The sequence below is a fragment of the Megalops cyprinoides genome, chromosome 21 (assembly GCF_013368585.1).
Source record: "Megalops cyprinoides isolate fMegCyp1 chromosome 21, fMegCyp1.pri, whole genome shotgun sequence".
In the NCBI taxonomy this organism is placed as follows: Eukaryota; Metazoa; Chordata; class Actinopteri; order Elopiformes; family Megalopidae; genus Megalops; species Megalops cyprinoides.
In genome coordinates this window covers 8,450,184-8,462,651 of record NC_050603.1, presented here as the reverse complement: position 1 = coordinate 8,462,651, position 12,468 = coordinate 8,450,184, and the positions used below count along the sequence as shown (strand labels likewise).

Sequence of the window (12,468 nt, the reverse complement as noted above, 5' to 3'; positions counted from 1 at the left end):
TTCAATGGAGAGCAACTGTTTATGCACGGGTTGCAGTGACAATCAAAGACCATTAGGTGGCTCTATCATATTTCATTTGATAATATTGGCTAGCAGGCAAGACTTAAAGATCAAAGAATGCGAGTCCCTCTCCTGAGGTCATCTTAATTGTTGTATTTGCTTAATAACACCTCACTTCCTCAATAGTAAAACCAAAACAAATCCATGTTAAATCTGTTGAGTATAAGGCTTTACCTTAAACTGTGCTACACATCTTTTGTCTTTCAATCATATATCTGGTATGTAGAGCCAAAATGGTGGCTGGCTGAAAACTGTTTCCTTGTGTCATGTCTAGAAATGTGTGTAGTGTGTTGTTTTTTCAGCTGAAAAAACCAAGTACTCGTGCTGTCTGTGGACATAACAGTAAGAAATTAATTTTACAACATATACCACTTTAATTAATTTCATAAAATATACCTCTTTTATACCATTATTTATTTTCTATAATATAATTTCTTATATTATAGAAAATAATCATACGTACTTTTCTTTAGAAAAAAATATTGAAGACATTCACAGTGCCAAATGTGCGCAACAATCACATATCATTTATGTAACTTCCATCTTCTTCAAGTGTTTCACTTTTAATAAGAAATACAGTACTTGTATCACAAATGACTAGTTATATTCATCAGTCTTAGGAGATCAAATTTAGAGACCAAAGCACGATAATCCACATTTAAGTCAACCTTTAAAATTCACACTGATTTTCCAGCAAAAAGACAACATCTAATGTGAACATGATTAATCAAATTACAGGTATATTGTTCCATTTGAATTTTTCAGGATTTACTTTACACTAAAAACTATAAACTATGGTAACTATGTGCAAAATCTTGTAGGGCTCAAGAAATGTCATTAAATAAGATAATAAAAATCAGAAATTTCTGAAGCAGCCAGGCACTATAAATTTGACATTTATTTCTATGCTTTGTCCTATATAATGGCTTGTCCTAATCTAGTGCAATACAGTAGGCATATAATTCATAAAAAGCGCTCTCTGGTCATGCATGCTGTGATTGACATTTAATTTTACATTGAAACAAAGGCACTCAACCCACACACCCCCTTGCAGCTCTGTAAAATGCCAGTTCTCTGGGTTTAAGTAATTAGAGTACCTTACTGTTCAAAATGTTATAAGCAGGTGGCAGTGTGGCATAGTGGTATGGACCAGTGCTTTTAACCAAAAGGTTTCAAGTTCAGTTCCCTGATCAGGCACTACTGCTATACCCTTGGGCAAGTAAATATCCAGCTGTATAAACGGATAACAAGTAAAACTTGTAACCTATGTAAGTCACTCTGGACAAGAGTGTCTGCTAAATGACAATAATATAATAACGTAAGTGATGATTATGACTATGATTTTGCCCTGCACATGAAATCCTGAAAATTCCAAATATGTGTATAAACTGAGAGCATGAAATCATACAGCCGGCAGCGGTCTCATTTGAAATGGACTGAAAAAAAAATAGCCTTGTTCCTCTTGCTAAGAATATTACTGTAGGTCAATTTTTTTTGCAGTCATGCCATGTGTTTCAGGTGTTAAACATTAGCTAGCTAACAATCACTGTTTTTCTTCTTGGGGTAATGGCGATAGACCCAGTGACATGACTTCATTGGCATTTTAAGAACTGAGTATTTTCTTCACAGAAACGGAAAAGAGTTGTGCAGTGGCAAAGTGAACTCAGCTGCCACCTTGGTGCTCTGTACAACGCCAATAACTTCATGCAGAGCATCTCTCATTGTGTTATACAATCTGCAAAATATGACTGCAAAAAAAAAAAACCCACTGGGATGAATCTTGAAAATAGAAGACTAGAGAAATATTCCAAATATAACCTGTACATTTGCAATTGTAGAAGTTCAAAAGACAGCAAATTGATGCATTCTTTTCAAACAGATAAAGGTTTCCAGGCTGTGGAATTATATTTCAAAAGATGCACTTTAAGAATAGGCAAATGATATCACTTTAAGCAAACACAATTTTACAATATTACAAGTAGTTGTGCCAGTGGTAGAATTTAAATTAAAAGGATATTTCGCCCACTTAAATGTCCAAATGCAACAACAACAGCAGCAACAACAAAAACATCAGGGAATAAAACACCTCAATATGCTAGTTTGGTTTGTAAGGCAGAGAAGCAGGTGTGGTCCTCACAGTCATTATGGTTTTGAGGGCTGTTTATCTGAAGGCGTTTCACTGATAAAGACTACAACGTAGCTCATGGTTTCAGACATTTTGGCACAATTTTCAGTTTGATGTGTGACATTTGCATGACTTAAAAGTGACAGCACCAAAATCTATATACTAGGTATATCATTCAGACCATCTGTTCCTTTATTAACATAGCATCATTTGTTTTTCAAAATTATTTTTGAATAGTTGTCATCATGTCAATGGTTACCCAAATGATGGTCCTGATTGGCCTGATCATAGCAGGAGGTTCCTGAAATCCAATCAGGAGCCAAAATGTGACAAAACCACTGAATGGAAAACTTTGTATGATTCCTAGTCTCTGGTCCAGTGGTGCTTCTCCTTGTTGCTGAATCCCAGCTCTCATCAAATCCCAAGAAATATTAATGATTAAGATGATATTAACTTTACATTTTACTGTATATAAAGGGTCGGATATGTCCAGTTTACATTATTCATCTACATTCTCAAATTAATGAATTGGAATCACAGGGTGTTAAGGTAACTATACAGTTACTAAGAGAAACTAAGAGATTATGGAACAGAGAATTCAGAGACTCCACTGTCCTAACACATATTATTCTCTTAGTGTCCCATTTGGATATCTAAACTGACAAATTTTTAATTTCTAAAAAAAAGTTCACTGTGGGATATATGTTGTTACCTCGATGGTCCGTATCTTCATCATCTGTTGTAAATGTGAGATCAAAAATTGTTTTCTTGTTAGTTTATTCTGTTTTTGTAACAATTATTATTGGATGAGAGGGGCAGAGCGGTCATTGGTCACCGCCTTGCGGAGGCGAATGTGGCCGAATGGATTGGTCCTACAAAGGGAAGACATGGAGTTTTATTCAGAATAACTTCCCAAGAACCGTTTCACATGATCAACAGCATAAGAATAAGAGAAGGGAAGTTAGGAACAGGAAGGGATTGAGAGAAAAATTTTCTTGAGTGTTAAGGAAAATGTCACCTGTTTGGGGAGGAAGGAGGGGAAGAACCTCCTGCTGTGAGCTGGGGACACTAGAGAAGAAAACAGAGGGCGGTGAAACAAACAGGACATTCTATTTAAACATTGCCTTTTTCAGATTTATAAGCACAGGATATAGACTGATTTTGTTACAGTAGGTAACATGCTATAACAAGCTGAAGGTCTGTTGCATGTTAGCAGTACAGTCTTGGATACCACACGTGTAATTATCTGGATTTACAAGACTTTTTGTTTTGTAAATGCAAGTCATTTTTTTTTTCAATTTTTGCTAAATTTGGTCTATTTGTAAGAGGTTTAAAATACTTCAATTCCACTTTATAGCCAGTGCACAAATAACCATTCTGTCAAAATGTTTTGACAGGTTTTGCAACTTCAATACACTTTGATCCCCTTTCTTTACATAATCACTGCCGGCCCCCCTTTTAATGTCTGACCTGGGTGGTATCAGGGCTGGCCAGACTGTTAGGGCGACGGCGGAAAGTGTTCACTCGAGAGGGCGGGGCGGAGCATCCCTCCCCCGTCTCTGCACTAAGGTGCTGCGCTCCGGGGCAGGTCATCTTGTCCAAGTAGCTGGTGCTGGCGCTGTTGCCCTTGGAGAGCAGGGGAGAGCTGGTAAAAGGGGGGGGGGGGGGGGGGTTTATTGTGGTGGAAAAGATAGGACAGAAGAGATGGAGAGACAGATAGGGGTAAACACCAGATGTGAAGACATAGTTAAATATGTAATAATTTTCAGATCTCTCCAGCTGTGTGCTGTGTTAAGTTCCTTATTATCATATTCTCAGCAGGCAGACCTGTTTCCAAGGGGCTCTGGAGACATAGCGCAGGTCTGCGTGTAGGAGATAGGGAACCAGCCTTTTCTGTGACAGAGAAAGAGAACATCATAAAGTGTCAAGGAGGCACTGGGATACAATGCAGGTACACTGAAGCCACTCAGCCACATAATGCTGGGACGTAGAGGACTGAACAAACAGCAGAGGCTCAGACCGTCCGGTCCTCTCATTCTGTCCATAGTGCCATCCATCTTTAGGCTCAGAGATGAGGAGAGTAAGAGTGTCCCCGGGGAGGAAGTGCAGGAGGCAGGTGCCCCCAGCTCCTCCCCCTTCGCCCCCTCCGGGGACGTGCGGAAAGAGGGCCTCCACTCGGGTGGGCGGGGCAACAGGAAGTACTCTCGGCAGGGTTCCTCCTAGGAAAGAAAGAGATGCCGATTAGCTCGGGTACATCAGGTCACGGTCTGACATAACAAATGCTAAGACTGCTCGTAGAAACTGAGAGGGACAGGAAAAAAGACACAAAGATTATCTTACCCAGAAATGCCATGCGTGACTCGCTGACAGTTCTCCTGGACAGAGGCAAGGTGGAGGTAACATAGAGCTCAGCTGCTTTCAACAGCAGGGGATTGTGGGAAGGTGGAGGACTGCTGTAGGACTCCTGAGTTACTGGTGTGTGAGCTTTAGAGGCAGATGCACCTTGGGATGGAGGAGGGCTCTGAGGAGCATTCTGGGACACAGTTGAGCTTCTCATGGAGTTGTGGCTAGTCAGGGAACACTGGCTGCCAGAGACAGCAGTAGATACAGGTGTGTTATGCGGGGGGCTGCAGGTGTTGCTGGCTGTGGGAAGTGAGTTTAGTTGGGTTTGGCTCGAACTGGAGCAGGTGCTGAGGTGGCTAGTGCTGTTGCTGAGGCTGGAGTACAGTTGTTGCGGCGTATGGTTGGACTGCATGTACGGTGAGTGGGGGGTCTGGGCGCCAGGACAATTGTGAGTTGGTGTCTCACTTTGGGAAGAAGGAGGGGCACGTTGCGTACGAGGGTTGGGGTCACCATTAAGCAGAGGCTGGACTTCTTGGACTGACAGCCTCTGAAAGAGAGATGGATGGAGAACCGTAATGCTTATGGGTGGAGTATTGACGGTTCTCCACTTTAAAATCGACAAACCACAAATCTGAATGATCTACACCCAAACAAAAGGTCATTCTCTTTGCCACATTATGTGTTCCCATCATGTTTTAATGAGACAGAGCTCTATTTAGTAAAATCCATTTGAACATTACAAAGACACTTTAAACTTAAAGAAGGAAATCATCCCTTAATTGCATATCAGCTTTGAGGGTGAGGTGTAACAAAAGCAAGTGAACAAATTCCATTTTGGAAGGTGCGTTTTCACGAATTGTGCAGATCACAAAAAGTGATCACTTTCAACGTGTCCTGATTTTGGGCCCAAGCAACAAGGAGAATGTGCATCTCCAAAAGATAGATGCAGTTGTTGCACAAATTTCATATTGTAAAGAAGAACACCACGACACAGTGCAATTAGGAGAAAAGGTAAGGGTTGGTATGAACTATTCCGCCAATCAATTGCTTGATTGTTGTTGACGTTACATTCCATAAACAGACGTAGGATAAGCAAAACCAGTTTGACAGAAATTGCCAGTTTGAAGGTAATACTGTCCTGCCTCCTCTGTTTTGAGTTCATGAGCCATCACGGGTTCTGATTTGAGTCAGAGAGAGTGTCATGAAGTCAAACAACATGTGAAATGTAGCTTCATCTACTCTCCTGTTAGTCATGTGATGCCTCTTACTTACCTAATAATAGCTCTGACCCAGGCGGTGGAAATGAAAATGGCTCTTTGCCTGAAACATTAAGTGGTATGTATCACAACTCGAGTGGGCTTGTAGTCAAGCCCCGCCCACCACCCTCTCACCTGCTCCAATGGCTGCCCTGCGCCCAGTTTGGCCTGTCGGAGGAGCTCGGCTATCCCAGCAGCCCCGGCGCACTGAGGGGCCGTGTGGCGGAGGATGTTCAAGGCTCGTTCTGGGAGGCGCGTGGGCTGTGAGCAGGACTGCTGCCATGAGCACAGCTTCTGGGACAACAGCTCCCTCACCTGGATGTATAGCAGAGTGCAGTCTTGGGTGATTCCATTTTTTCTTGGTTGTACTAACCCCTTACAAATGTAGGAAGCTACAAATAGGGGAATGTTTCAACGATGACATTAATTTTGTTACCCTGGGTGAAATCCCAGTATTATGTCAGTCTCAAACTGCTATTTAAATGAGTAACATCTGGTAAAAGGTGGGCACTGGCCAAACTGGTCTGACTACCTAATAATAATAATGGTGGCATTGGTAAGGAGCAGGACTCGTAACCCAAACTTTGCTGGTTCGATTCCCTGCCAGGGCACTGCTATTGTACCCTTGGGCAGGGTACTTAACCCATAATTGCCTCAGTAAATATCCAGCTCTATAAATGGGAAGCGTGTAAAAAAATTGTAATCTATGTAAGTTGCTCTGGATAAGAGCATCTGCTAAATTATTATTGGCATTTAGCAGACGCTGTTATCCAGAGCGACTTACATCAGTTACTAAATGCCGACAATGTAATGTAAAAGTAATAGCTGTAATTAATTTTTCATTCCTTGCTCTCTTTGAGGCTCTGTGGTTTCAGTGCTTCAATTGCAGACTCGCCTTTCCGTGGTAGTTGATGAAGAGCTTGGTGGCTGCGCAGTGCCGGTCCACCAGGAAGCAGTACCTCCTCCTCTCCTCCGTCAGAGCCGAGCGGAAGGCCACCGCCACCAGGGCATCAAGCTCCCCCTGGTGGCGGCTCATCAGCTCCACAAACTGGAAAAAGGAGCAAGAAACATTAGCGCATTAGCATATTAGCATATTAACAAGACACACAAGAATATATGTGTACATATGTATATTTATATATATATATACACACACGTTTTTGTATGTATATATATATACATATATGTATACACACACGTTTTTTATTTTCCACAAAAAGCCAGTATGTTTATGGTTGACGGGGCCCTCATTTATTTTTTTCATTAGAGAGTACAACTGTACATTTTCTTGGGTTAAATGGCACTTTTAATTATAAGATGATTTTCTGGAAGTGTAACAAATGAATGATAGAACACATACACACACACACACACACACACACACACACGCTCAGACACACACACAGTAGTGTAGCACTGCACTGCCTGCTAGGAGAGAATGACCTTTCAGCTAAGATGAAAAATTTGCATCGTGTCAGCACAACAACACTGCCAAGACCCATATAAAATAAATAAAAAAAAACACTTTCTTTTTTTAGCAGCTGCTTCAAACCATGTGTAAACTCCCTTCCCATAATCCTTTTCTCTCTTCTGCCCTAGATGAGTACAAACAGAAACCAAAATTCCACATGAGCATTTCCTGTGTATGTTCTGGGGGGTCAGGGTGGTCTACCTGCATCTCTCGGTCGCTGTATTTGTTGGGGTGGCGGCTGGCCTGGCTCTTTCGCCTCAGCTTCTTCAGCTGAGTCTGGCAGTGCTCGATGGAGTCCGTCCTTGTCTTGCGCTCCGCCTGGTACTTCTTCAGGGAAGCCTGGGATAGAGTCAGGGGTCAGGGGTTATATTCACCTACAGTTTTTGTATTTGCCAGCAGTGGAAGTCTCAGATTGAGGAAGAGGGAGGAGGTACAGGGAGATTGGTGGTAAAGATTAGGCGGTTCACTGTTGAAATTTAGTGGGGTAAAAAAAAGCTTCACTGACTGTCAGGAATTTGTTGTCCAGGTCCAATTTCTGCTCCAGCTGGGAGATGAGTTCAGAATGGAACACATTCAGCTGCAGATAAAAAGACCAGAACGAAAAAATTACACACCATAGCACGGTACATCCATGGTAAGGATGCTACGACTAGCATAAAACCAGCTTTACTGATGAGAAACATTGTTATATCCCCCTCCTGATAGTTCAAGAATCCTCTCAGTCCTGACTACATTACAGCTCCACTTAATAACAAGAGTGTAGTCACAGAGGGTGGCAGTGTGGCATAGGGGTAAGCAGCAGGACACGTAACTGACAGGTTGCTCTTCAGTTACCCACTGGGGCACTGCTGTTGCACTCTTGGCTAAAGGTACTTAATACAGAATTGCCTCAGTAAATATCCAGCTGTATAAATGGGTAGCATGTAAAAAATTGTAACCTGTGTAAGTTGCTTTGAAAAAGAGCCTCTGCTAAATGCAAATAATATATGTATGAATTTGGTAGTTTCAGGTATTGGCACCATAGCATCTCTTAGCTCTTCAATGACTCTTTACATGACACAATCCACACTTAAACTTTCAACTCAAATATCAAAGTTTTACTGTATCTGAGCTCTTTATTGACTGAACTGCATCCAAACGTCACGAAATTTCTATCAATATAGAAATCACATGTTATGAAAAAATAGCATATGAGCAACAGATAATATCTGTGATAAATATTTTACTGAGGTCAAGACAGTCTGTGAACGTTGCTGGTCAGCTGATCACTGATCAAAGTATGCCTTGTGATCACACACTTCCAGGAATAACGCTGGAAGTTAGGGACAAGTGCATGCCAGACAGCAACACCAATGAGCTCCACAGTGAATCAACCGTCCCTAGGTGCCATAGCATCCTGTTCTTTATTTCCATTCTGCAGCAACACCACAATGTTTTGAGTTTAGAGACTCACCACTTCCTCCAGTTCTACTTGAATCTGCCTGTGGATTTCCGCCATTTGAAATAATGTGTTGCCTGAAAAGGGGGGAAAAATTAATCATTTTAAGTCTAAATAATGGTCTGAATGAAAATGATAATGAGAGTGTTGTTGGTAATGCCAAAACACAGAAAAGCAAAGAACATTTCACTTGGGAATTTTGCATGCATAATCCTTGTTTTTTAATTGATTGACAGGCTTATCTCGGCCCAGTATCTTCATGTATTCTTGTCTTTAGTGTTGTAGTGAGCTGTAATGCGCATGGCAATATGCCGTAATGCAAAAAAAATTATTTTTGCATGTGATTGTTTATGTATACAGGAAGGAATTAGATTAGTTGTTATACTGAAAATGGCCAATTTCGTGCTATGACCTAGGATTAGATTTGATTACTTTGAACCTAATTCACTGGTCTGATTACTGTAAGCCGATGGATAAACCGTGATTTTTCCAAAGTGTGGCACGAGATTTGGCCTTTGAAATCTCTCCTTACCCCACTGTTTAACAAGCACGATATGGTCATACGGTTGTTGGTTGTTATTAATCTCACAACAATGGGCCCTCTCTCTCATTCACTCCCTCTCCCTCCCTCTCTCTCAAACGCCCCCCCCCCCCCCCCCCCAACTCTGTTTCACTGTGTCTCCCGCTCCCTCTTTCCATCTATTTCCGTCTTTTACTCACCCAGCTCTTTGGACCCCTGGCTGTCACTGGCCAATTCTCCCAGTTTCACCATGGCGTCAAAGTAGCCCTTGGCTGCAACCATAACTCCTATGGGTTAGTGGGCACAGATATGTAAATAAACTTTTACTGACGGAATCCTCACCACAGTGCAATAAAATAAATCTGAATGGTTAGTATGCTGCTGTCCAGAGAGTAAAATGGGAGGGGGGACACTCCTAATTTGAATTGGAGCTATAGGCATTAACAGTATCGTGTCACCTGTCAGGGATCTCTCATAATGCTTCCCCATTGCAACAAAATGTTTCAGTCCGGGGTTAAACTGATCCAGGATCCCCTGCGACAGACAAAATTACAGATGAAGAAATATATAGTGTAAAGTATTCATATTAGACTCAAGTCTAAGAGTACTACTTTGTTTTTGTCTTACATTAACATCAGGACCAGTAATAAAATCCAAAAAAAATTAAATAATGTTATATAAAAATAATGATAACAACAACAGCTAAATCTGTTTTGCTCAATATTAACTCAGACACAGAGAATGAGTATTCCAAAAAATTAGAGTCTATAGTCATTTAAGAAATTCCCCATCAAATTTTTTTCGATTAAGTTACCTTGTATATACTTTCCGTCACCTTGTTGACCTCCTCTGAGCGAGACATGGTGCCACGCGTTGATTTAAACAGGTTCAAATGTCGTGTTGGAGCTATAGAAGACTTCAGCCCCCTGTTAGTCAAAATACGTTCATAAGAGCAAGACGTTTATCATAGAATACATCACAAATGCTATCAAAGTATACGTCACTGCCTCCAAGGCCGTTACGAAAAGGTTACTACACTCCTCCAGAGAGCTGTAATGTTGTACGCCACAAAACGCATTTACCTTCTCTTTGAGTTCTTGTACAGCTGGACGTATCAGTAGAGTTGTATCTCACATCTGAGCTGAGGCGGAAAATTCCGAATGTTGGGACAATGCTGGTCGAGGTGCTGTACAACAGCTCAGAGTATTTAGCCTGAGATCAGTGAGGGGGACTTTGAATTCTGGGTGGGACACTAACGCTGTAACCTTTATTTCACTACTTAAATTTCAGTCTCACCAGCAAACAGCCCAGCTGACTAAGCAAGCAAATAAGGAACCCGTAAGTCTGGGTAAATGTCCGGGACAGATATTAAAATTCCAGCCTGGCTTAAGGTCAAAGCTAAGTCCACTTAGTTCTCCCTCACGGAACAGCTTTGTTGAGTTTCTTGGTTTGAAAGAGGTTTATTAAAATGAGCCCATGTATAACAGGAAAACACTTTCAATATTGGCATGTTCGACGGTGCTAGGCTCCATTCTGAAGCTGCCAACAAAATGCGGTCAAAGCCGTCTGATATACTGTTCATTGCAACTAACACCTAGGTCAATACCAAACAACACCTCAGAATCCCTCACCAGACTCCTAAATTTACACTTCACCACACAGCTATGCAGCTATTTAATTGTTTTCGCAAAACATCAGCTAAAACATATAAACGTATTAAATATTTGTGCCATTAAATTAATTTGCTAATATCTTTTAAGTTACCATTGTAAACACAGGCACGTAATTAGCTTTTTCAGGGCTGCATTGCTCAAGGCAGTTTCCCAACTCTCTGCTGTGACTCAGAGTCAGTCTCTTTTCCTGCTTTTGACCCAGTATGTGATGGTTGTTTATTTACGCCTCCTGCTTGAACTAAATAAATGGCTGGCTAAAAATGGCTCCTCCTGTATGGGCTCTGTGCTGTATCGCTTGCAGTAATACACTTTTATTTTGCCTCACTGTGACCTCACGCTGTTCCAAGTTCACCTCATCTCCAGTCCCTGGTGCTGATGCCTATTATGAGGTCATCTTGGTTCCTGACCTGTGTTCACCTTCCACTCCCTTGCGGCGGTCTGGCCTCACTGTGTTACTTTGGGACTCTCTGCCAGTGCTGACAATACCAGACCTGGGGATATATTTGCACTCTACAGTGCTGGTTTCCTCCACTTCAGGACTGTAGGCCAGTCCTGCCACCACACTGTCCCCTTTTTTTGCCCTTTTTGGAGGCATATTTTACTGAAGTCAGCACACACCTGGTATTCTTCAGGAGTCATACATTGCAGGTGCATTTGCTATAAGGGATGTGCTTTGTTTTCTTTTTGCTCACAGTTAGCAAAAAAATTCAGGCAATCTGATTTATGATAACAGGTGTATTCTGACCCGCTTCTGAACCAAATCATCTGTCTGAGATATCCTTAGGAATGGTTCATTTTGTTGTACTTTAAAAGTTTCTAGCACTCTGGCAACGGTTTCATCTTCCCCTCCGTGATTACTGTAATTAGCAAAGCCTTGTTCTCACATTTACTCACCAGCATTTTCCTCCTTGTATTTCTATCGGGTTGTCCATCTGTAAGGTCATTGCTTTGTAATAAGTTAATTTGCAATGTTCTGTATTATGTGTATTTTTTAACAGGCATTCCTTTGAACAGCACAGTGTGTTACTCTGGGGGCTTCATTGGTAAACATTGAAAGAAGCAACCATTTTGTTAATTGATTATGTGACTGATTGCTGTCTGTGTAGCACCAGGTATGTTTTTTTCTCCTAAATAAGTTAAACATCCTTGTTTCTAGTCTCTATCTGAATGCATAGGTGCAACAGGAGCTTTAACTGGAGGGCTAACAAGTTTCAGTGTTATTTCTGTTTGTTAGTATCTTAAGCTAGTTAGCTTTTCAGGCAAGGTTCCATTATATGATTATTTTGTTATACCATCATAACAGTCTATATATTTTTTACTGTTTTGCATAATAATGAGGGGGATGTATCATAAACTGGATGAAGTTCTGAATGGGCCTACACATGTGAAAGCTAAATGCTTGTATTTCAGTGTTTATGTGTTAGACAGAATAGGGCAGAAGCCAGAGGTGAGTTTGCCCTTATTCTCTTTGTTACTGCATATTTATATGGTCCTATTGCAATACCATTCTGCTGAATATGTTAATGGAAACTGTATTTTGATCATTGAATTTGTGCCTGTTTCCTGCCAGTGCAAGGCCACA

The 12,468-nt window shown here is 41.3% G+C and overlaps 1 protein-coding gene across 1 annotated transcript; it reads right to left on the bottom strand.

The window, feature by feature from the left end:
* Positions 1-2,984: 2,984 nt before the first annotated feature.
* Positions 2,985-10,075, bottom strand: LOC118769111 (brain-specific angiogenesis inhibitor 1-associated protein 2-like). Its single transcript, XM_036516126.1, has 15 exons — positions 10,028-10,075; positions 9,672-9,747; positions 9,414-9,500; positions 8,709-8,770; positions 7,761-7,832; positions 7,457-7,594; positions 6,680-6,832; positions 5,920-6,099; positions 4,994-5,075; positions 4,526-4,687; positions 4,206-4,404; positions 4,013-4,078; positions 3,656-3,830; positions 3,204-3,253; positions 2,985-3,057 (listed from the first exon to the last, which is right to left on the bottom strand). The coding sequence occupies exons 1-15, from the start codon at positions 10,073-10,075 to the stop codon at positions 2,985-2,987; spliced, it is 1,623 nt and encodes a 540-aa protein (XP_036372019.1).
* Positions 10,076-12,468: the final 2,393 nt, after the last annotated feature.

Excerpts from the sequence above, each read along its gene's own strand:
- LOC118769111 (XM_036516126.1), bottom strand. The coding sequence starts at position 10,075 with ATGTCTCGCTCAGAGGAGGTCAACAAGGTGACGGAAAGTATATACAAG. Across the intron at positions 8,771-9,413 it reads CCAGGGGTCCAAAGAGCTGG|GCAACACATTATTTCAAATG; the intron begins GTGAGTAAAAGA and ends CCCCCTTTTCAG. Across the intron at positions 3,254-3,655 it reads CCAGCCCTGATACCACCCAG|TGTCCCCAGCTCACAGCAGG; the intron begins GTCAGACATTAA and ends TTTCTTCTCTAG.